Source organism: Neodiprion pinetum, chromosome 3 (genome assembly GCF_021155775.2).
Source record: "Neodiprion pinetum isolate iyNeoPine1 chromosome 3, iyNeoPine1.2, whole genome shotgun sequence".
Taxonomy (NCBI): Eukaryota; Metazoa; Arthropoda; class Insecta; order Hymenoptera; family Diprionidae; genus Neodiprion; species Neodiprion pinetum.
The window spans coordinates 35,984,460-36,008,651 of NC_060234.1; the positions used below are offsets into that span (position 1 = coordinate 35,984,460).

General features: G+C 42.5%; 2 protein-coding genes across 2 annotated transcripts; one reads left to right on the forward strand and one right to left on the reverse strand.

Moving 5' to 3' along the window:
* Positions 1 to 995: 995 nt before the first annotated feature.
* On the reverse strand, positions 996 to 6,783 carry LOC124213630 (coiled-coil domain-containing protein 63). The gene is made up of 7 exons (XM_046615101.2): positions 5,305 to 6,783; positions 4,656 to 5,160; positions 3,686 to 4,020; positions 3,264 to 3,487; positions 2,436 to 2,698; positions 2,065 to 2,351; positions 996 to 1,733 (listed from the first exon to the last, which is right to left on the reverse strand). The coding sequence occupies exons 2-7, from the start codon at positions 5,004 to 5,006 to the stop codon at positions 1,553 to 1,555; spliced, it is 1,641 nt and encodes a 546-aa protein (XP_046471057.1). The 5' UTR covers positions 5,007 to 5,160; positions 5,305 to 6,783; the 3' UTR covers positions 996 to 1,552.
* Positions 6,683 to 23,918, forward strand: LOC124213629 (bicaudal D-related protein homolog). Its single transcript, XM_046615100.2, has 5 exons — positions 6,683 to 8,439; positions 20,351 to 20,683; positions 20,778 to 20,947; positions 21,192 to 21,468; positions 21,771 to 23,918. The coding sequence occupies exons 1-5, from the start codon at positions 8,194 to 8,196 to the stop codon at positions 22,386 to 22,388; spliced, it is 1,644 nt and encodes a 547-aa protein (XP_046471056.1). The 5' UTR covers positions 6,683 to 8,193; the 3' UTR covers positions 22,389 to 23,918.
* The last annotated feature ends 274 nt before the right edge of the window (positions 23,919 to 24,192 follow it).

The following is a 24,192-nucleotide window of genomic DNA, read 5'->3' on the forward strand; positions in this document are numbered from 1 at the left end:
AATAATATTAGAACACTTAAAACAAATTGAGTTCGAATGCATTGTTATTTATAGTTTTAAGAACATTTCAGAATGTTTGCATTGAAATTAATAACGAAATGACGGCATACAAGTAACATGATCTTGAAACTATAAGAAATAAAGCTCTCAAAATCAAATTACTGTAAGTATTTTCATTTTCTTTAAAAAAAAAAACAACTCCCAAAACTAGGTATAATTTTAGACCGTCCAAGCTGTACCCCCCCTTAAGTGCTCCGCGTTACGAAAACCGCACACTGATTATGTATCATGTCTGCATGATGATTCCGTAATAAATTGCGATTCTCACAAATTATGAGAGTTGACAATTATTAATCATTAATTAACCGATTGTTTTCATTCCTCATTTTATATTCAAATGCAACCAATGAGTGTACGTTGCGATTATTAAATAAATTATTTAAAAATATATATTTACTGTCATATATATTGTAACGGGTGCGGTTTATCTTGGGCCACAGCCTATGTGATAAACCCGTTATTAGTGTGTTCTTTGTCAAATTTAATAGATTTATAAGCAACCCCCTCCGATGGGCAAAAGCTGGATCAGCTTATCAGACCCAAAAACCCTTGATAGTCGAACTATACGGACTTAGGTATCACCAAGGCCGCCTAGGAATGTGAACAAGCACCTCCGCCGTTGCTCCCTTCAGTAAGACAAGGGCTTGTAGGCCGTTGCTTCAACTGGAGACAAGTGAAAGAAGCGTATGTCACCTAGTCGAAGATACGGGTTTCCCAGTACTCCCTTCTAATCGCGAACTCGGAGTAAACAGAGTCACCTGCCTATATGTATTTTGTTATGGGTTATTGACCGAAAACACCGCTAACCTTTCAGACCAGGGAAATCCTTGGCTGACTGTTGTTTTTATTTCCCTCCCTTTTTCAAGATGAAGTTATATATTCGAGGAATGCGTTGACAGCGAGACAGACGAGTGTATGTTTAACTATAACACATGTTTAATAGCGATTAATCCAAATACAATGGTACAAATGGTGGATAATCCAAATACTGTCGGTGTTGATGCGACTTTGAACAACTGCCCGTTACAATATATATATAAACAGTATATGCGATCCTGTTGTATCACATTCCAAGTTTCTAGAAACATGAGGTTGAAAAAATGTACGCGCCTGTTTCAGTTTCGATAAAAATATAAATACAAACGTAGATTTACGTGACACGTGTATGACTAGCCTTACTTGACTAGCGTGCGTGATAAAAGTCATAAGTATTAACCTGACCTGAATTTTCGCATGTATTGATCGTGCAAAACTGTGTCGCAGAGTGTAAAGACAAAATAACTTGTCAAGTTCTTGTTAAAATAAAGAGTGGGTATTAAAAAACAATAGCCACAGCAAGAATTGAAAAAAAGAAATATACTTCTCAGAAAAGTCCAAGGTTCGTACATCGTACACCGAATCATGATTGAGTGCGGGTATTATCATCGTTGCATTAATTTACTTGCTAGTTTTATTCGAAGAACATTAAAAATTCTTTTCAGCTTTCGTATAACTACTGGTAACGCCTTTGCATAATCTTTCTTGCTGCTGGTAGATGACAGCCGGACACATTGTGCAAAAGTTCGCTGAAATCATCCTCCAAACGTTGTTGGAGTTTTACGGTCGCTTCTTGCCTCGTTAGCGGTGCGTCAAGACCTTCCGAAACGTTCTGTAATTCCTCCTTCTCCACGCACCTGCATTTTTTTTTTTTTTTAATATATTGACCGTAATAACAGCATATAATAATGCCGAAAAATCTCTGTTAGTTTAAGGTAATACCCGGTTGGGTATTAACTGATTGGCTTGTTTTTACATCTTAGAAAGAATTGCGCTGCGGCTGGAAAATCTCTGTGACAATTGACGGACTTACAGATATTTATTCTACCGTCTACGGCATTGTTTGATCACAGCATCGAGTCTTAAAAATAATTCGCGTAAAGAATTCGGAATAAAGCTGTCAGCCGACTGAGAAGAGGATGGAGGACGGAAGGAATGAATCGATTGCGGGTGTCGTTTTCAACTCACAGAGCACAAGGTTGCGTTGGAGCGATTTGGGATAGGACGGGAACTTTTAGCCGAGGTTTTTTCGATTCGTCAAGTCGACTCGGGGCCTTCCTTGCCTTGTCGGCCCAGTGAACTTGGTTGAAAAGGTCGGTGATCCGTTTCTCGATGATCCCGAGATAGAGCATAACGTTATTCGTCGTCACGTGAGAATTGTCGCCGAGGAGTTCGAGGATGGGCGAATTGTCGCACCTGACCGCGCGAAACAGCGACTCGATTCCACGGAGTAGTTTCTCGATCACGTCGTTGCACTGATTCGGAAAAAAAGGACTTGGTCAGATGAGAAGTTTTTTTAAGAACGCGTTACACCGTCTTTTTCAGATCGGATCACCCACCTCGGCCAAACTCTTCTCGGCGGTGGCTGCGACGGAAGTCTGTTCCTCCAGCTGCTTCGCTATCCTGTCGAGGGTTTGCGCCTGCTGTTCACTTCTGTGTGTGTTGAGGGCTCGTGCCTCGTCAATGGCGACTCGCAGCTGACCCACCCTTGCCTGAAGACCCTCCAGTTCGTCATTCAATTCGTTCACGTAGCTGAAGAGGGCGAAGTTTTCCTCCTCTTGTTTGACGAAGTGCGTCATCAGCCTGTCGATCTCTTGCTCCCCTGGAATCGAATCGATCTCTCAGAAAACCGGTTACCCGTCAAGTAACTTTTTTTTCAACCTTAAAACAAAGCGTGTATAAGAGTTTCGGGGAGGCTTGATACCCGAGTGAAATCTGCGGATCCATCGACCAACGGTTAAAAAGTTTTGATCTCTGGAAAAAATGATCGATTGTAGGAAAAAAAAAGCAAAAGCAAGCTGCGATAAAGAAACCTACGAAAACACTGCTTTCACTCCATTTAGCTACCTTAAATGACGTGAAAAAGAAATCCTCCTTTCCCCACGTCAGAATTAATCCGACAGTATAAATCAAGCACGTCGATTAGTATGGATTCTATAAGCATGCTCTTCAAAAGTCGAGCGTCCAATTAATCGCTGCATATTTATACCGTGGCTTATTCGTATGTGGATACGGGATCAGGATCAGTAACGGTAGTGTGCAAATTGCACCTGCAGAACTGATTGCCATTTAATTCGTCTCGCGTTTAACTTTGACGAGTGTAAATAACGATGTGTAGAAAAACAATTATAAATAGCGATCATTATGACTAATTATCGAACATTCACCAGTGAATTGCTTGATCAGTTCAAGGATGTGAGTGTAATCGGCCACTTTCTTCTGCATTTCATCGTGTCTGTTCTGCCGTTTCGCGTCCTTTTTTGTGTTCAAATCACCGGTGTCACGGTATTGGCCTTTCACCCCCAGAAATTCCTGCAGCTTCCATTCGTTGTCGAGCGTTCTCTGGAGCTCGCACATCTCCGAGGTGTGGGATTTGAGGTCCCTCGCACCCCTGCGGGTGAAAAAAAGCGGCGTTAATTCAGTTGACATTGCAATTTCGCAGACCCGCGGTTCCAATTGAGAGCCAGGTTCTATACTTCGACACTAAGGCGCATGGTTAAACAATTATTAGGAATGAATTGCTTTTTTCCCCCGGATATTCATCGTAAAATGAATCGCAGTCGATACTTGGGTAGAAAGTGCGTCTTACCTCTCGCGCAGCGCGTGCAATTTGTTCAATTCTTCGTCCCTCATATTGAAGGTAACGGTTGCCTGCTCTATAAGATCGTTGATTACTTGTTTTCCAGTGTTTAACTGGCCAATTAGCTTTAGCCAAAGCACGTTGAATTGCTGCCTCTCGGTCAGAAGCGAGGTGATATCTTCTCTAAATCTCTTGTTATCCGTAACGATCATGTTGAACCTCTTCGTCGCTACTTCTAAACGGTTCTCCAGGATGTTTACCATTCGGTTACGCTTTACCGCCAGCTCTTTCGACTGGCTATCCGTTTGCACGATCATCTTCATTCGCGTCACTTCTCGCGAGACCTTTGGTTCAGTTAGATAGTAAAATATTTACCTGTTGCGATAGCTGTAGAATCGGAAGAATTGAATCGGATCTCAAGTTTCTTCGATATTACCGCGCGATAAGTTTTATTCTATCGTTACATCGCCTTTTCGAAAGGATTCCGAAGCGTAATAAGTCACGGGTAAAAACGACCGATAAATCGCGTCGAGTTTATCTTAGGAAGTCTGCTGATGATTAACATTATTTCGGTCGCTTCCCACGAACTGAGCAAGTCAATCTAGGAAAAGCCGGTTTAAATATAAATGCCGAAAAGGAAACGGGCTTACATTAACCACCCACCGTAGCCAGCGTAACCCTCTGCAGCGTTTGGTAAAGAAACCGGAAATCTAGTGTCGTGTGAAAGGCTAAAAGAACTGTAAGTCGACCCACGTGTCACCAACGAGTAACAGCTTAATTGCGGTATGTGCTTTTTTGACAATACTTCACCGAGCGACGTCAAAAACTAGCTACGCCCGATACTCTACATCTTCCTGTTCTCCAGGAACCGTATTCCTCGAGTCTTCGAAGCCCCCATTAAACTCCCGACAAAAGACACGCCAGCAATTCTCGAAGAGGAGATTTTATTCCTCGTCCAATTAAAGCCCCGGGTTCTCACCTTGAGTATCTGTTCCTCGAGTTCGGTTATTTGCTGCCTTTCGTTATCGATGGTTTCTTTATATTTCGTACGAGTGGCGAGCAGACACTTGAGTTTCTCTCCCATGGCTTCGTCTTTTTTGCTGTTGGCACCCGAAGTCGCGGTTTTGATACCGAGCATCAGCTCCGCCTTTTCAAACTCGAGTTGATTTATCATATTCTGCTGATTCCTCAGCTGCAGCCTCGCATCCTCCGCGTAAGTTGCCCTATCGTTTTCCATTATTCTATACTGCCGTTTCAACCTGGACAGTTCAGTTTCGGCAAGAACCTCCAGCTCCACCTCCTCTTGCACGGGTTGCGACCTGAACGCCATCGTGATTTCTTTTTATCGCTATTTCTTGTCGGAACGGAACGGATTCACTTCTTGGATCTTGAACGGGGAGAGGCGACGATCGAGAGTAGATTTTTCACGAACAATCAAGATCACCCGACTCCCCGAGTTTCTTAGTTATCATTTTGTTTCCACACTAAAAAACAGAGTTCGAAATCAGTATAGCAGGTAGTAGAAAGTTTCCCCGATTTTGTTTGCTCTTCTGACTCGAGAGATCAACGTTGTACGAAAGGTGACGTAAACGCATCCCAATCAGAGTGTAACCAATACTCGGACATACTTAAAATGAAACTTGAAACTCGACTGGAAGTATCCTTCGCGAAGTTATATCAGTTCTCGCAACGTAGAATATCTCGAATTGTGTCCGTCAAGGCCGCGCCCTGACAAGTCGTCGCAACGGAGCGAGATTAACACCGATGGATTAACTCTTTTTAAAAATAACCCCCCATAGGCGATATAAGAGAAATCAATTTGCCGAAAGTGCGCTCGGCTCGGAGGGTTTTTTCTTATTCCATTCCGTGACGATGATTACCGATTGCTTCGCAACCGACTGCAGATGCAAAAAAATGTCTCTGTTCTTGGTGCAGCTTAAATGTCTTCCCGGGACCGTTCCGGAGCAGCCTGCGTCTCAACTATCCGGTCACGTTTGTTTGCAGTTTTGACAGCTGTCACTGGTCTCTTTACTTTTTCTTCTTCTTCTTTTCTGCCTGCACTGCCTGTCTGCCGTTGCCAAGCGTCGATGTTACCCGCTACTTGTATCGCTGTATCGTGTTACCTGGGCAACGAGCAGCTAAGCATATGTTTGTCTATCGCACACCGTGTCATAGGTATTATTTTGAAAGCTACTAGACCACGTCCCTCGCCTGCTGTGAGAAGATGGCTCAAAACGAGTGAATCGCACACTCTACGTGCGTTGTAACAACCACCTCAGGTCTGTTCGCAAGTGTTTGACGTGTAAAGAATCGTGTCGCCGCGAATAACGTAAAAGGTTGACACATTTTTACACAATAAGTTCGCGGCACATTTTCTCACATAAAATTGCATACGTTGTTTTTACAACGTAAACCGGCCAACAACTCGCGGTGTCGAAAGATCAAATTCAACGGTGAAAACATCCAGCGCAGGTTTGCTCATTATTGACGTCACGGCGCGCCCATTTGTCTGTACAATTCCTACACTCCGTTCCAATTGCGATTGCCGGATACACGAATCCACCCACACGTCTCGATCTGACGGAACCCGGCTACGCTTGTTATCATTGTTATTTTCCCAAGTGTAAGTGTCATCGATCGGGTGTTTGCGTACAACAATTTCACCGTTACATCACGCCGCTAAAGGGCTGAAGCTCCTAACTCGATCAATCAATCGTTAAATCCAATTCCGGAGGTACAACGTTACACGTTGCACGCTCGGAACCGTGCGGAAAAATCGAGTGCATTTTCTACTCGGCAGGTAAATCCCGCGGAGGTTCTTCAACCGTGGAAACGTGGAACGTGGAGTCAGGTGCCCCGACCAATGCGGACCAGGTGAGCCAGGTGAGTCAGGTGAGTCATATATACGCCAGGTGAACGAGGAGCGAGAGGTTCGGGCTCTTTCGAACCTGGTTCTGGCCGTCGAGCGAGCAAACCTGGCCTCTAGTCTGCCTTGGAATCGGTGCGGACCGTTGCCGAGAGGAGCGAAGCCGCAGTCGGATTCGCCGCACCGTCAGCTTTGGAGGAGGGGATCTTCGGCGCACCGCGTGTTCCGGGTTTCCGTAAAATTTTCGCTTTATACGCAGCCAGGCGCATCCCAGAGGCCAGAGCTGGGCTGACTCATTCGTCGTCTGTCTGCTGCACGCTCTTTATTGTTGACTTTCTATACCCACGGCCGCCTGGACGTCAGTTTTCAATTCGCCATCGTACCGTGCACTGCTGCGTATATTGAGCGTGTTTTTCGATTCGTATCTTTGTTTTTTTCAAATTTTTTTCATTTCTTTGGTTCGTTGTACGTGAAAACTCTTAGATATACTTCTTCTGCGGAATTGAACTTCGACTTCGAAATAGGAAGAAAGGGGTGTTGAATAATTTATACAGTGAAACGAAAGGCTGACGGATCGCGATGCAGCTTGTAAATTTATTATGTAATTGCAGTGCAACGTGGTGATGTTGTGACGTATAAACCGCGAGTATTCGACTGATTGTGAAATATAGTTTTCGTAAGGTATATTTGTAATTAGTTTACACAGTGCCTTATAAAACGTGGAACGGTGTAATTAATGTTCCATCTCAAAGTTCGACTCGATTGTTTATTCATTTATCGAAGGTTGCAGTGTATGCGTTGTAAAAATTTTGCAGTGAAAACGTGTTGAGTATCAGTCCGTTTGTTGTATCTTTTGGTGCGATGATAAGGAACCTCGCGTATCGAACGTTCTAGTTATCGATTGACGTACGATTGTCGACGGTTTTGGCTATAAATTGTTTTTTCTTTTTCTTCTTTTACACTCTTTATACGAAGTGCCTTTGATCGATCCTAACTCGTCACGGTTTGTAAAGAATTAATGATAGAACCAGTGGCGCTCATTAGGGAAATTACATGCATTGTACTCGTGCCTAATTACCAACAATTAATTATCACAGTTATATCTTCTAACAAACCGAACTACCATACTAATTTAAATCGAAGACAAAGACTAAGGATACAATAATAGGCTACTAATTTTAATCCCGCTCTGAAGACGACTTAAATAATTCGTATTTTACAGCACCAGTTAAAAGAATTTACTATATATTACACGTGTGTATAACTGTTGATAATATTCAAGTTTAATACCTAATTGCCGATCGTGAGTTGCGAGTGTGAATCAACGATTATAAACGCTTTCGAACGGTGGGAAGAATTGCGCAACGGAAGCTAACAATCGGAAGAATGTCCGAATAACGAAAGTAAGAAAGAAAAGAAAAGGCGAAGCATAAATCACGGCGTAAGATGCGTACGAAAAGCAACAATTGTTACCTAAATTACTTCGATAAAAGAACGACGCAAGTTGCCTAACGTCGGTTCAAATGCATCGACGCAACCTCGTCGCCCACCTTTTCGCGCGATAAGAAGGAAAACGTAATCTCTCATCTTGACGCAGAGAGAACCTGTCAGCAACGAACGATTATACAGTCTACGGCCGATAGAAAAGAAAATGTTGCCGAGAAAAGAGGGCCAGATCGCGCCTTACGCCCTCGAAGATATGATCTCGGATCTTCAGGCACGCAGAAATTCTCTGGATCACGTCGACGACGTTGCCGGGGATCCGATCGAGCAGCTGAAGCAACGGGAACGGGATTTGGTCCTTGCTGCCGAACTCGGCAAGGCTCTTCTCGAAAGGAACCAGGAGCTCACCAAACAAGGAGAAGCCTTGGCCGAGGAGTATGCCAGTAAATTGGAGGTAAGGCTGGAACACGAGGATGAAGTTAGCAACGTTATTGGAACGATTCGCGTTACGAGGGGGGCGAAATCACTATTTTTCAAGTTTATGTAGGGAGTTTGAAGCAGGTAGTCAAGTTTTCAAAATATGAACACATTTTGCTTTACTACGATTTACCGAATGTCAGACATTTCTGCAACTGTCGAATAACGATTTTCCGAAACGTTAATAATTACGTTGACGTTACCAACTTGAGGCGCATTTCGCGTTTCGGAAAACCCGTTATTTCACAATGTTAAGAATCTGTAATGCGGTAAATTATGATAAGGCAACGCGGTAATTCGTATTTTTTAAACTTGCCCACTTTGAAGTGACTAGAAAATAGCAAAATGGTCATTTTCTTCCCTAATGGTTGTTTACGTAAAGTTACCAAGTTCAGCCTCATGACTGAACAATGCCGCCAAATTTGAGTTTTAGATCGAAAATGTCGATTATCGTACCTGTCGGGTGTCTTGTTATGCCCTCGTAATTGAAATCGTGTGGGAGATAATACTGTGCGTGCAAATTGATACAGGATCAATTTACACGGATGTTGATCAAACAGAATCGCCTCACGTGTGTTAATCTTCTTAAATAAAGTTTCTATATTTCCAATTTTAACAGAAGTCTCCTCAGCTCAGAGAGAGAGAGAGAGAGATATTTATTTTTGGAAATTTAATGCCAGACTCGGTCGCCCCGCCGAGGCCTTGAATTTCAGGGGAATCAATTATTGGTGTAGTTTACAAAGTCGCCTAACCCCAGCTTAGCCTCTTCGACTATAAAAAGGCGAAGCAAAGCTTTAGCGCTTTGCGAGGGTGCGCTATACTGTATACCTAATATCCCTGCATATCAGCTGCGATTTCTCAAGCTACGCTTCTTGTGCTTGACGTGACGAAATTTCCGTAAAACCGAATGAAAAAACGCACCTTCGGAAATTCGCTATTACGAAAATTGTTCCGATTGCAAATTCCACAATCTTTTAATAATTTTTTACGGCAAATATATTTTATTTGTAACCCTCCACGCTCGGTGAATACGCAGTTTTAACGGTACAGTTCTGGGTCACACATTCTCACGCAGCGTGCGCTTTAATTCGACACGCATTATCGCTTGGGAAAATCATAAACTGGATAACATGGTCGATCGACTAAGTCTTGCAGTCGAGAATTAGGGACGGCACTGTATAACAGCACATGCAGTGAATGCAGATGGCTTTGATCGAGTATAAATTGCACGGAGTTGCGTATAAATGATGCGTTACGAAAGAGACGAGTGATAGCGTAAAGAGGCTTTGGCATCGATGTGCATTATGATTCACAATGGGTGAATAAATATATAATTGATATCACCGACGACGAGGCGTTTAATTCGAGTTTAAAATCGTGAATTCGTGTAACGCCTAAACGGTCGGAACTCGGAATTACTGACGTCGAAACAGGCGAGCAAATTAGTCGAAGCCTCTAATTCAAATATTTAGAAACAGGACAAACAGGTTTAACGAAGCCTTATCCGGCAGACGCGAGAATTGATCAGTAAATTGGATATCAAGCCTGAAGACAATCGCGTAGAAATTCTTGACCTTGAGCGAGATTGCAGAAAGCTCAATACCGTGCGTAGGCATATATCTGAATAGGTATTCCTACACGAATACACCTTACATTATATTGTACGTTGTGCATGCAGATGAAAGAATTCTTACTCACCGAGTCGTTCGAATACGAGAGGCGATAAATATTTTATCTCGAGTTCTTGCGCCAACCGATGTTCTACAATTTATTTCACGAATCAGCAGATCGTCTGCCAAAGTGTACGACAGACTGCAGACATCGAATGGGGTGAAACACGATAAAACCACAGTTTCTTCTTTCTCTATTCTCATTTCTTTGTTTTTTTTTTTTGTTTTTTTTTATTAACAGAATCCAATCAATTCGGATATGTCGAGATTCGTCCCCTCTATTTTACTACATTCGGCGAAAAACATCCCTCGATCAAGCGAACTGGTAGATAAAAGCTTGAGCGCGACACATAATACGTTACATTCGACAGTAGCAATTAGCATGCCGGAAATCGCCGCGCACTGCGCGACTTAAACGCTGCAAGCGTAACTAAATGTCTCGTATACAGTTATCGTAGTCACACCGAGCTTTCCCTGTTGTGTGTACAGCCTCGTGATGTGGATCGCTTCCAGGATCGAACCATTATTCAGTATGAATACTAGGCTCGATCAATTATAGGAAATTAAAAGATATTTTTAGCACCTGTAAACATAATGGCTTAATCGATAAAAACGTACCCATGTATTTGTTTTGGTACGGAATCAATATGGCCGCCATTGACGCACTTGCGATTTACTTTCAGTTGTAGAATCGTTTCGAGCACTTCTCCGTTATCCGTTATCGTTTTACGTAGAACTTAATGACGGCAAAAATAATCTGTCGCAATTTCACAGCCGACGAAGGTCTCGGAACTGAGAATTTAGCTTGCGATCTCTAGTTACCGTTCGCTCTTAACTTCGTGACTTATTGTATCGCCGTGATCTTGCACGTACCTCTAGGTTACGTTCTTCCCGTACAGCTGTAATTGTCTCGGTAAAACAATAAAGATTCTCCGACCCGGTTTACGCCGTGCAATAAAAATTCGATGCTAAAATACAACTATACTGTATTAACGTATCGCTAATTATTTCATTCTCATCTTTCGAACACGCCGTAGAAACGAATAAAGAAAATCATTCCCGACGAGGCCTGAAATCAGAAAGCGAAAGCGTCCCGTTGTATTTTTGAAGAAAAAAGAAGAAAACGGACAAAAATTAATAAACGTAGGTATAACGATGTTCTCTCTAGAAATCGGACGAAAGTGGGTGAAAAAGAATTTCAACTGGAGCGTCGCGTTACCGCTCGGCACTTGGTTTTTCCACTCTGGACGAGTGATTGTTTTTCCCCTGAAGATTACGAACGTAATTACAGTCTTACGGAATGGTAATTAGGGTGCCGAGGATGCGGTGAAAACAAGTACTCAGCCTAGGTCAGGTTTTGCTCACCGGAAACTCAGGGATGTTTTTCGCGAAAATGAACGCCAGGCCTTCGAGAGGAATCTACCTCTACTTACCATCATCTACCGACTTCGAGAGGAGTCTATTGTTCGAGTCAACGAATGGGAAATGAATTCCGGATTTCTGGCGTAGTGCGTACCTCCGTGGAAGAGCCACGAAAGCGTGGAGCTGAGCGCGCCACTTAGGCAAGACCCTCGGGGCCTCTTGGGCCTTACGTAGATACGTATACCAGACAATGAAGTTCTGCAGGAAAGGAACAATAGCCGGCATCACGCTACCTGCTTCTCCCAGTTTCCTTCGACTTCTGCCTCATTTTTGACCTCCATACACGTAGGAACAGATACGCGCAGAGACTCGTAATTTATGCAGCATGATCCGAGCCTATAAAGACTGTACACAGTGTATACACATGTACTTATAACCTGATACACGAAGAACGAGCGTAGGAAGACTTTCCGGAAGTGCTTGTAAGAAAGAAACCGGCACTCTTTCTTCCCTCGCATAATGCGTTATTATTGTTGTATTGTACAAATTTTATTCACGTGCAAAACTGTATTAAGTATACGTACCCATATGGTATCTCGGCAAGATAATGTCGGCTAACCCGCAATTGGCAGAACGCGGTCTTTGACTAAGCGGAAGACGACCGGCCAATTGTTGTACAGGAAGTTTTTTTCTTTCTTCGTGTTATAAACGTGTCCGCATCTCTCATGCCTGAACGTATCGTAACGAAGAGGGAAATCCGTGTGATCTCACCGCTCGTCATCAAATATTCATAACCGTGAAGCAGCAACGGAATTCAACTACCTATAGGTAATGATTTTATTGATATGCGATAATTACACGGCGAAACAGGTTTCTTTGAACGACAGGTAAACAAACGTACTGTAAGAAAAAAAAAAAAAAAATCACCGTCTTCAACATTTTACATTTATTCCCCGTTATATATTTGTTCAAGAAAAAATCATTCACGGATGAAAATCAATCACGTAATATTTTCACTGTGAAATAAAACATGTTTTCCGCGATCTATTCGTTAAGGTCATTTTCTTTTTTTTCCATCTGACAGACTGTTTCACATGGCAACAATAAATTCGTTTGATTATCAGTCGGGTATCTGAAATGATCGATTTCATTTCTTTATCGATGCATGATCGCTGATATTTTTCTCGAAAGACGGTCTGCGGATGAAAAAGGCAACGAAGATCACTCGTTACCGTTATACCCAGTAACGAAACGAGCAAGTGACTGAGCTAAAAATTTTCCATGTCATTCTACGACCGCTGGGTTAAGCTTTGCTGAAGACTCCCTTGAAGCGCACAAAGACCACCCGTACAGTTTGCATATGGAAGTGGGATAGGTATCACCGATTAGTCGGTAGCGCAAAGACCGCATGCGTTTCCGGTAACACGATCATTTCTTTCATAGTTGTTATCGCAGAAATCTGCGTATTAAATTTCGTGTTCAAGTTGCACGATCACGTCGGCGAGCCGAAGCCCTTCACTTCCGGTTCTTGGATCACAAGATATGCACGCGTTGACACTCACCGCCTATATTATTATATATGCAGCCATCCGGTATCATGTACACCTTAGAGATTTACATAATCGATAAAAATTCTCCATTCGATGCGAACGCACGTTGAAAACGAGGATGAAATTAGTATGTTTAGGAGAAATCGTTACTTCGCGTCTTTAGCAATGTTTGAAATTTAGTAAACCGTGATAAGGAAAATATACTGTTATTTTGAAAAGTCAACTTCTTCAAAACTATTCTAAAATTGCACAATAATGAATGTTTCCCTGATGTTTCGTTACGTTAACGTTGGTAACTTATGCCTCGTTGTCGAAAGCGCATACGAGCGGCAGTGATTTTTTTCTTATTTTTTTTTTTTTTTCATATTCGAGTCATTATTTTACGGTAAAAATTTTATCTATGTATGTTTTTCGCAATCAACTCTTTTATATATAACTGCTGCAGCCTAAATTCAAGATAAGATAATAATATACCCGTGCCATTAGCTTCCAGGTGATCTCGTTATCGTTATTTAAAACCTGAGATAACGGCGATATAACATGAAAATAATGACGTTCATCGCTCGGCATGTGAGGGAGAAAATATTATCGCTCTTTGCTATAAAATCAAGTCAATTTAGTCTTTATAAATTTATCGCACAATTTTAGATTCCTACTCTATATTAAAGTTAATCGTAAGAGTGGTTATCTCATCGACGCGAGCATTTTTTCTTACGCTTGTTATCGAACTCCGTATTACTTTCTGATGACGGGTGCGTAATAACGGCGTTTATTACGCACTTCACGCAGAGCTGGAAATTTTATTCCACTTACGTAGAGCTATGGAGTCGTAAAACATCTGCGGCCGAATATTCTCCCCGTCTTGAGTTAATCAATCGATCTAAGTTTCAAAATTTTATTCCTTCGTTTCTTTTTTAACTCACTAATAAAAATCTCTGAAGTATCTCACCGAATAATCCCGGATTTGCAGCGAAAACACGTTTTCAGTACAGAAATGTGTATGTTACGTATACGTGCCGTATCAGTAGCAGTAGCTTGATTTCTTAAATTGAAATACGCGTTCCGGCGATATTGCGCAACGACAAAACCAGCATTACGTTCAGTGAAAATAATTTCTGTACGTGTTTTATAGACGGTTCGAAAATCAGATAAGTTGTAAATAGTTTGCATACAAAAAATCTGGTTTCATTTTTAATCCGATACCAATTCGAACGATTCACTCGCCACATGTGAATCCTAAAAGAGAATCAGCTGCTGAATGATAGGCGAGGTTTGCACTTGTGAAAACAAAGATATGGAGTACGGTATAACGATCCGTTTGCACCTTTACCTTTCAATCTCGCGGTAACATTATTCGAGATAATCTACGACATGAAATGAAAATACGGTAGACAGTTTCAAGTTGTAAAATCCAATTACATATATCTGACGTCGCAGATTGTCAAAAACTTCGAAAGATTTCCCCTCGCTCAAACTGGGTTTAAAAATCGCTCAATTTCATCCTGATAATGAAATGGTCATCGGCACTTTACCCGAATAACGCATGCTCGCGATATAAATATTCAATAAATTTCCAATGCCGACTAATGTCAAACGGTATAAACGATCCCATCACGGTGAACAAATAAACGTGCGATTTTTTTACGCGTACAACGTAATGCGGTCGATTATCTGCGGTAATATCACCGCCGTAATTTAGCCGGTCAGTTTACCAAATTGGCGTGCAAACAAAGAGTTGGGACAAAAAACGTCAAATTATACGTGAAAAAATTCCATTGTTCAGAATGATATTAACGTTGAGTTGAGGCCTTCGTTTTACCTTGAACGCCTCTCGGACTCCTGGGAGTGGATTGGACATGTTGAGAGAATCACACGCGCAAGGTCTCCGCCTTTGAAAGTCCCGCGATTTCACGATCGGGTAAAAGTGAAACAAGTTGCAAGATTTTAAGTATAAACAGCTGGGTATATTAAAGAAAAAACTAACGATAAAAATAAAATAAAACCGGTTCGCTAAGAATTGAACCGGTCTGTAAGTTGGTGGTTCAATCACGGAATTAAATGCAGTCGAATCGAGTCGAGTCCCTGCAAGCAGTCGGTTTTTTTTCTGCATGGTCTTCTCGTCGAGAATAATTTTGAAAAGAGAGTTCATCATTTCGGGATAAAAAAGTATTAGAATTCGATTGGTTTTATTGGGTGAAAAAATATTCGAGAATATACAGGACGGCCATTGCATGCGAATTGCGAGAAGCGCCGGATACGTTTCGTAAAAATCCTTGACATGAGAATCCTTGACTGGGGCACCATGGCTTTTATACAATTAGAGATTGCGTCTTCGGCTGATCCTCGTGCCGACTGCCTCTGTGCGTTGAATCATTATTTTCCGTGCTACTAGGCTGGAATTGCTTACAAATTACGCCGTTCACCGAAGAACCATCCGTACGTACGTATTACACGGTACAGATGTGTACGTATAACGTTCTGGTTCCATTGACGCGTAATCGCGAGTATTTCAAGCTCTTTTCTACATATATTATACGACCTGGACGGTCATACCGGATTTTCTTTCCGTCATTACCGATTTTGGAAAGCCGCCGTACGTTCCACTCGCCGTTTCGCAAGCAATTCACGTATCTTGTATTTGCGTATAACCGCATCTCGCCGAACAGATCCTGTATAATATACGCACACATGTCGATACGTACATATACATTTATAAATACTCGCCTACGGTGTATTAGTCTCGAAAAAATTACGTCATCGCTTAACATATGTCTGAGTCGAACTTGCGGCGAGCGGTGATTTGATCCTCCAAAATGAGCGTCCATCCAGTTATACCTGATGATGAATCGTACCGTACCTGTGACATGTTCTATGCGCAACGCGTTAAAAAACTGGCGCGATTCTTTCACGCTCCTTTACTTTCGTCAAAGTAATAATAATATTATGTTATGCCGCAGGTGGTGCAGTCGCAAACAACGAGAATGGAAAAATAATTAGTTATACACACCCTATAGGATCGATTGTATCTATACTATACAATATACATATTTTTATACACGTATGTATGCACAATGTGTAACGACGCATTAACGTAACGATATTTACCGCGTTTACAGCAATGAGTAACGGTAAAATAATATTTCCGTGATGATTATACAGCCACGTTATGCTAAATTTAAATAAAACGAAAACTAGTTTCAGAAGCAAAAATAAGGCTTATACTTTTTTGCTCTACCTTATACACACGACCTGCAGTGTATAATTTGCTCACGGCTAGACTGGCGGAATATTGTTTTCACTTCGTTAGAAACACTCGCAATTAGCTGATCTGAATGTCCGAATTTTGAAAAATGTATACAAGAGAAGTGTCCGGTTATTAAGCGTGAAAGTTTGCAACAATCTCAGACACAAGCCTCGTTAGTAATAATTTTACGATTCCGAGATAATTTGATAATTTCAGTGGAACGCGGTAGCGTGGAGTTTATAATATAAACGCATCATTTACCAATCATCCGAAAAGCTTTCACGTCGCACGTAAGATTTTCTTGGTTCACGCATATTGTGAATCGATGCGATTATGAAACGCAAAGAAAGTCCGATTTATAAGGCTGAAGGATTTTCAAGACGGAACTTCACAGCGAACTTCTTATATTCCGTATTACTTTAAAATTTGAAAAAACTTGAGCACACGCCATACCAAGTTTCGGATTCATAAATGATTTTACAGAAACTGACAAACCATATATATCGTACCGCAGGTTGGCGGTAACAAAAATTCTCACGGACATCAATGCGTGCTTAACGATGACCGTAAAAAGTCATCGATCCTTCACGAGTCGGAACAAAGGTGCGATATTTCAAAGACCAGAATCATCGGGATTCTCGAAACTTCGGCAAGTTGTTTCTCGATTTCGTTTCAATATTTTCGCACGAATCCATCGTATCACGGATTAGTGAGTACAATTATCCTGAACGTTTAAAAAAAGTACAACGCATTTGGACTAAATTCTCGTGAGAACGGAATAGAAGAAATTTCTAGCGAAATTATCCAACGTTTATACACCCGCGAACACGTTTCGAGTGTAAGCTTAACTTTTTCACAATTATACAGGTGCTCCTGCATATATGGGGTACGTAAAACGGTGCTCGTAATTTCACGGGTAGTTTATGTCTTGCTCTAGTTCATATCTCCCACGAGTTCCAGCCGTCGGTTAAGATTTTATAATCAGGATAAGCTAATTGGGCAAGATTCGCGTCCCGGTGTACGTAAAATGCCGACTCGGATATAGCAGACCTCTATCGTAATATCTTTTCCCGGCATTGCGCAATTAATCGTTGCGCTGATTCAACCTCACAATTAGCTAGGTGGTATGGTTACGGGACTCTACGACATCGGACGGCGTTGCGGCTTTCGAGCCTCTCTCGCCATTCGCTTCGCAATCGCTCCAAAGAGTCGACCACGGGCCATTGCCTCGACTCTTGAAGTTATACTCGCTGCCCGCTCGCCTTTGTCAACTACCTCGAATACTTTGCCAACTCCGCACTGACGTTGCCCTCGGGGAAAGTGAGACCTCCGTTCCCGGTCCCCACCTGTAAAAATGCATTCGTTTTATTCTACAAGTATACGCGTCGACGCTAGATTTTGGAAATCCATTGCCGCTAACGTGAATAGTAATTTTCGAGTACTTGGTCGAGCGATTTGAATTACTACCTACTGCACAGAAAATAAAGAATTCCGATAACCTTTGTTTACTGTCTTTCATTCCTTTTTTCGATAAGCCGTAATGAATAATAACGTTAGGTTCGGCGAACCTGAACCTGGATTCGTGTCGGTGATTTTTTCACGATTCTGGAAGATCGGGTATTTCGGAAGGAAATTAGAACGTGACTGAACCAGAAATAATGCTGCTCGTTATAAATTTCTTTCAGGTTCCCTCTCACTTTGTGAAATAATACTTATCTCGTCCCTTTGTTGTTCGGTTTTTATGAGTAAAAATATACCGTTCACGTATCGAACGTTTGCGATTCTGCGTCGCTGATCTCGCAACATCGCCTGTAATCCGTACACATATATATTCCCTTCGTAAACGTTGTCTGCCATATATGAATCATACAACGGTGTGTAAAATCGTCGTATATCCGGGACGCTGTTCTATAACAAAAGGACTCTTACACCGTCCAGCCAAGGTACGTTTAACAGCTCAGTTTGAGCCTCGTCACGCTCGAGCGGTAGAAGTGGATCGAATTCGCGTATTGCAAAAAAAAAGAAACGTGAACCCTGCGGTCAAAGTTCGCCAACAAGGACAACGCTCCGTGGTCCCGGCAAAAAGTAGACGAGAGAAAAAACAAACAAATTCACGTCAGCATTGTTCGATAACTAATTTGATCGACGATTCCAAACTCGCTGGCAACGGTATCATTTATCTCTAGACGCACTTCGTACCGACTACTTTGCTTTTTCCTTCTATTTTTTTTTTTTTTTTGGGCCAAATTTCGCGATCCATTCAAACGTTCTTATTTGGTACGGACGGGGATGCAATAGCGGCAAGACAAGTATGAATCACTCTCGTATCTGATTAACGGTGATCATTTAAACCCGGCATAGTACCATAGGAGCCAAAGTTTAAAGCACGGTGACTTCGACGATAACATTCAGCGAGACCATGCGGAGGCTTAGGTAGAATGTAGGTGATCACCAGGCTAGCTGGAGGTTGCCAATCGATCGGTGACTAACCACGGGGACCAAGGCCATGACGTTTTGCCTGCACCTATCTACCAGTTACTGGTTCGATAAAGTTTCAACGCACGGTTATTATGCTGAAAGAGTCGCGTGTGTACTTAAGATATATACGTAAGTGTGAAATGGCGTACGTTAATCACAAGTCCTACATGGACGTTGTAAACATCGTCAAGACTTTCGCGACGCATCGAGTTTGTTACGTATTTTGTTTTATTCTCAATTTTTATAACGCAAATATTTACGGAAGAACCGTTTCTGCATAGGATCGGATTCACTCAGCTGCAGCCAATAGACAACGCGATTTTATACCTTTCATTTCGATCAACTCGTATGCCTATTTCTTATTTTTTTATTCAACGTACGAAACAGGATTCGTTTACTTTTCTTTGTCTTAAAATTCATGAAAACCGCGTTGTAAGATGAAAGAAATTAATTTCCCTGATACATAATTATGTTAGTGTGTAAACGGGATAGGGTTACCGGAGTGTTAAGACTGCGATGTGTTTTTTTTTTCCGCAATTTTAAATTCCTCTCTTTCTCTACTAAGTATTGTAAATTCTAATTTAGTGTTTTATTTCCAACGAAACTTTTACTAATTACCATGCGTTATTAATTAGGGATCGTGTTGGGTAATGAGCGCCGTATCCACAATTCTTAGCAACCTTTCTCAATTCAAAGCGATATGCTTACATTATTACCGTATAGCAGCGAAAGCTGAGACAGGTACTGTAACGAGCTACCTGTGGCCGGAACAGTAAGCCAAACAAACCACCTGTACGACCTCCCGTTTTCAAAAAGCAGACAGAAAACCCTGTCAAACTATTGCTCGATTACCAGGCGTGTATTCTCCATCCTCTCCGACAGAATTTGCAGGGGTTTAAAATTAGCGAATGAATTTTCTTACTTGCCCAATTCGATTGTTCGTAAAGCGTGACGTCGTGTGCGAAAACCACAAAGCGCGGTTGTAAGAAATCGAGAAAAAAGAGAAAGATTCAGCGGTCTCTTCGAAATGATATTGTATTATACTAAGAGCTTATTATACGATACGAATACGATATTCATTGCCTACTTCAGCGAGCGACAGAGTTTCGACGATTCTATACTCGTTTGTGAGACACGTGCGAAATAATATCCATCAACTCGGTTTACTTTTCGTCGCGAAAGTAGAGAGCAGGTTTGAAATTCGTATTGTATGTATAATGCACGCGGCTTCGAAACATGAGATGCAATTCTCTGTAATATAATCGATCGGCAAAGGTTACGCAGAGGGAAATATTTCTTACCTATTATAACTGCAGCGCACGAATAATCGCGACCACATACCTGCATCGATTCCTTTGAACTCCCCGACGCGTCTCGTTCCCGCGGATATCACGGCAATGAGCCGGTATTCTTGACCTGAAAAAAATCAAGAAGAGGAAGAAGAAGAAAATATTCTCTTTCACTTCCCACGCTAACTTTCAATATACTGACCCTGATTTTTGCGATTCCGCAAGCGTCGCCCAACAGCTATTTATTTTCGTACCGCGGGGTAACCAGTTGAATAAATATGACGAATCTCCCCAGAGTCTGGAACAAGAGAGGTACCTCCTGAGACGAAGACTGGAGGAAGCTCACGACGAGGGCGAGGTCAGGGCACTGGAGCTGCAGGCCGATTTGGAGGCCCTTCGGAATCAGTTGGAAGAGCAGGGAGAACGTGCGCGACGTGCGGAAAGGGAGCAAGCAGCCCTGGTGACGGAATTGGCGGCCCAAAACACGCGGCTTGCCGATCAGCTCAGAGAGGCAAACAAGCAGGAAGAACAGCTCCTAGCCGAGCTAAGGGTCCTCAGGGATAAGTGCGCGCTGAGGAACACCACCCTTCAGGACCATGTCAGCAGCTTGGAGATCCTCAGGGACGAGGTAAGGCCATCATCATGCGGACGCGGAGACTCCGGATCAAGAAAAATTACCCAGCTAAAGTCGGACGTGAATTTGAACCGTTGGTTGGTTTCAGGTACAAATTGTCTCAGCCCAAAGAACGGAACTCGAGAGGAGATCCTTGGAGCTACGGCAGGAAAGGGCGCGAGCTGTTGCCGCCTTGGAAGAAGCCGAGGAGAGAGCCCTCGTCTTGGATAGACTTGGCCACGAAGCTGAGCACAGAGCGAGAACGGCGGAACGGGAGAGGTAGGCGGATGGAAAATTAGCCATCATTATTTACCTACTCCGGAAACGGTCCTCTAAGGGCGAAGCGTCGAACACGGACCATGAACATTGGGAATCAAGTTATCGGAGCGTGTTGCGTGTTTAAGTAGAACGCGAAGTGTGAACTAGATGCGGCAAGGAGAACTCAAAACCGGCATTCCTAATTCAAATTTATATCCATGTTAACGAACCGCACGTTAGAAGTATTAATGTGACTTGGTTACAGGGACGAGCTCGCCGCTGCATTGGCAGCCCTCGAGGCGGAAAGAAGAGGAAGATCGGGTTCGATACAAAAACCCCCGAGATCACTGCAGGCGGAAATGGAGTGCGAGGAGAGCGGAAGTTCTTTGGGAGAACCCGAGGACCTCAAAGCCGAAGTAACGAGGGCTTGTAAAAGAATGCGAGAACTCTGCGCTCAGCTCAGAAGAGGCGAAGACGACTCTGGCCTTCAGAGCGATTGCGACGAGTCCATGTTGGTCCTGGCGAACGGTGCCGATGCCGAGGTGAGAGATATAAATATGAGCGCGATTAATGTAAACACCGACAGTGTTTAGTCGTCGAATTTGAATTCTTGCATCTCGGTTGTTGGTCACCTTTATCTGGGCAAAAAACTGACTATGAATCGAATTGCGATCGCACTGTCTTTGATCATCGACAAGTATAAACAAACGTGATTAATTACCGAGCAAGCTTGGAGCACCGATCTCACCAAAGAAAAAGTGATTCGTGATATATCGAAATGTGATAAATTAGCTGATGGAATTTCACAAGTAAAATGAAGTAAAGAAGCTTTCAATTTCCGCAGGCAAACTGTCCCGGGGCGTTGTCGGAGCTGACGGAGGAGTTGTTCAGACTGGCATTATCCGGACGAGGCGCTCCTGGGGAACTTGGCCTGGCGGTGGAATTGCACAGGGTACGAGAGGAGCTCGAGCATTCGAGAGACCAGCTGAAACAGACGCAAGACGAGCTCAGGCGAAGAGGGGAATCGCTGCTTGAGCTTACGAGCAAGTTGAGCGTATGCGAGGCCGAGCTTCGAGGTGTACGGGAGGAACGAGACAGAGCCAGAGGTGACATTGAGGATTCGGCACTGACCAAGGACGAGGTCCTGGCCCAGGCTTACCAGGTCAGGGACCAAGCTGTCGCCCGGAAGAACAGGGCGGAAGTTGAGCTGGCAAGAACGAGGATCGACGTGCTGCAGGCTAACAGCCAGCTGATGGAGGCTATCCAGCAGAAGATCGAGCTGAGTCAACAGCTCGAACAGTGGCAAATGGACATGCAAGCGCTTCTGGACGAGCAAGTTAGAAGTAAACTGATGCCGTCGAGCGGTCCGGTCAGCGGTAACGGGGACGGTTCGGAGATCGTTGTTCCGGCTAGAAAGAAGCGCAGCACGAGCGCTTCGAAGAAGATTTTCGGACTGTTCTGAAAGTTGTTGGGTTGAGAAATTTCGCCGAAGATCCGCAATCTTCGGCTCGATTTTTTATCATGGGATCAAAATTTTAACGCGAGAACCTATCGCAATGTGATTATATATTATTGGGCGGAGGGCGGAAATATGACGCGGCTCTTTGTTATTATTGCCGCGGCATTTCTTCAGCTGGGAATCTGCGCTTGGATGTTGGCGAAGACAAATTATCACCGTTGGTCGTGATTCGCATGAATTAGTTATAGACGGCGTCAATTAGTCGAGCGCATTGGACGTGAACGTGATAAGTTAAAAAGAAAACTTGTTTTTCGAAGATTTTTACGGACTTTGTATAGGCATCTTTGTACCTGCGCTGTTGTTTAATTGCTCGAGATTGATTTTTAACGGTCATTTCACAAGACGTTATAACAAGCTTAGAAGTTTCACTGCAGAGTGCAGACGCTGATCATTCGGGGCAATTAAGGTATCGTAAAATCCTGCACGTTTCACGAAAATTCGACGAGTGGCTTGAAAAAATCTTGCGTAATGCCAATTAGACTTGAAGAAATTACTAGTTAAATTATACCCCGTCGTATAACTCGACATTTCCATCCAACGTTCATACATTCTATTTTACATTATATACTTGAACGTATATACTACACAGAAACTACAGATCAAATTTCTGAGGAAAAATCAATTTAACGACTGTACGACAGTTGATGAATTCATGTTCATTCGTCCAAACACTGAATTTTGCCTGAGACACGAAGACCGTCGAGTACACAAGGTATTGATGAGTGGTTCCAGTTTGACGCTATTTACCCAATATGCGAATGGAGTGAGATTGAGTAAACAAAATGATGTCTTAAATTTATTTCTCGTTCAATTTCAAAGAATATCCAGAAGTATATGAGCAAATAATTATAATAACAAGTTCGTAAATACGTGTGTGACTACAGAATACCTCACATAGCACTGGGGCGTGTCGGCGCAAAGTAAGAACGAACGTGTGTGTAAGGTCACTTTTAAAAAAAGTATCACACGTCGCTTCACACCGATGAGTCAAGATTTCGCCAACGACCCACGCGAAACGTGTTATACTTACTTTCCTTCCTCCCCACGGATACTTTACGCCTATGTCCGTTCGTCCGTCCGTCCCACATGTGCCACTCTTGGGCTTGATTGTGAGTGACAAAATATTTATTTATATATCGAATATAGAAAGAAAGTTACCGGAGATGTGGCCTTTTAGAATTTAAACAAAAGTGCAATAAATCGCATTGATCGAAGTGTTGTTGTAGTGCATTTGAGCGATAAGTAATTCGTTGACACTTAACAAATGTATATGTACAATGTGTTTGACTTCAATCGTATGAATATATATATATATATATATATATGTATATGTATGTATATTCATTTAAATATGTAATGATAGACATAAAATAAGCCTACGTACTTGCAAGATTGTAAGATATTTCGTTACCGAATAAGCGTACGTTATAATACTGCATATTTATTTAATAAAATTGACTGTACAAATGTAAATCGCTGTACCTGTTACACCGCTTATTTCGTGTAATTACATCATCCGGATGCAATGCATAATAACCTTGGTTCGGTGCAACGAAAATATTTGTCGAAACACAGTTGCCTTCGAACTTATACATACATACCTATAATACTCTTCCAACTTTACCTCCGTGAAATGTGCAGACATTTAGGTCTTCTTTTTTAATGATCTTTACAAGTAGTAATCTACCCTGATGTAAGACAATATTGCATATTCGTCATAATTGCAAGGATTAACAGGCTGAAGGCA

Coding starts and splice junctions, on each gene's coding strand:
- LOC124213629 (XM_046615100.2), top strand. CDS start 8,194: ATGTTGCCGAGAAAAGAGGGCCAGATCGCGCCTTACGCCCTCGAAGAT. Junction 8,440..20,350: donor AGTATGCCAGTAAATTGGAG/GTAAGGCTGGAA, acceptor GAATCTCCCCAG/AGTCTGGAACAAGAGAGGTA. Junction 21,469..21,770: donor CGAACGGTGCCGATGCCGAG/GTGAGAGATATA, acceptor CAATTTCCGCAG/GCAAACTGTCCCGGGGCGTT.
- LOC124213630 (XM_046615101.2), bottom strand. CDS start 5,006: ATGGCGTTCAGGTCGCAACCCGTGCAAGAGGAGGTGGAGCTGGAGGTT. Junction 2,699..3,263: donor ACTGATCAAGCAATTCACTG/GTGAATGTTCGA, acceptor ATTCGATTCCAG/GGGAGCAAGAGATCGACAGG. Junction 1,734..2,064: donor CCAACGCAACCTTGTGCTCT/GTGAGTTGAAAA, acceptor AAAAAAATGCAG/GTGCGTGGAGAAGGAGGAAT.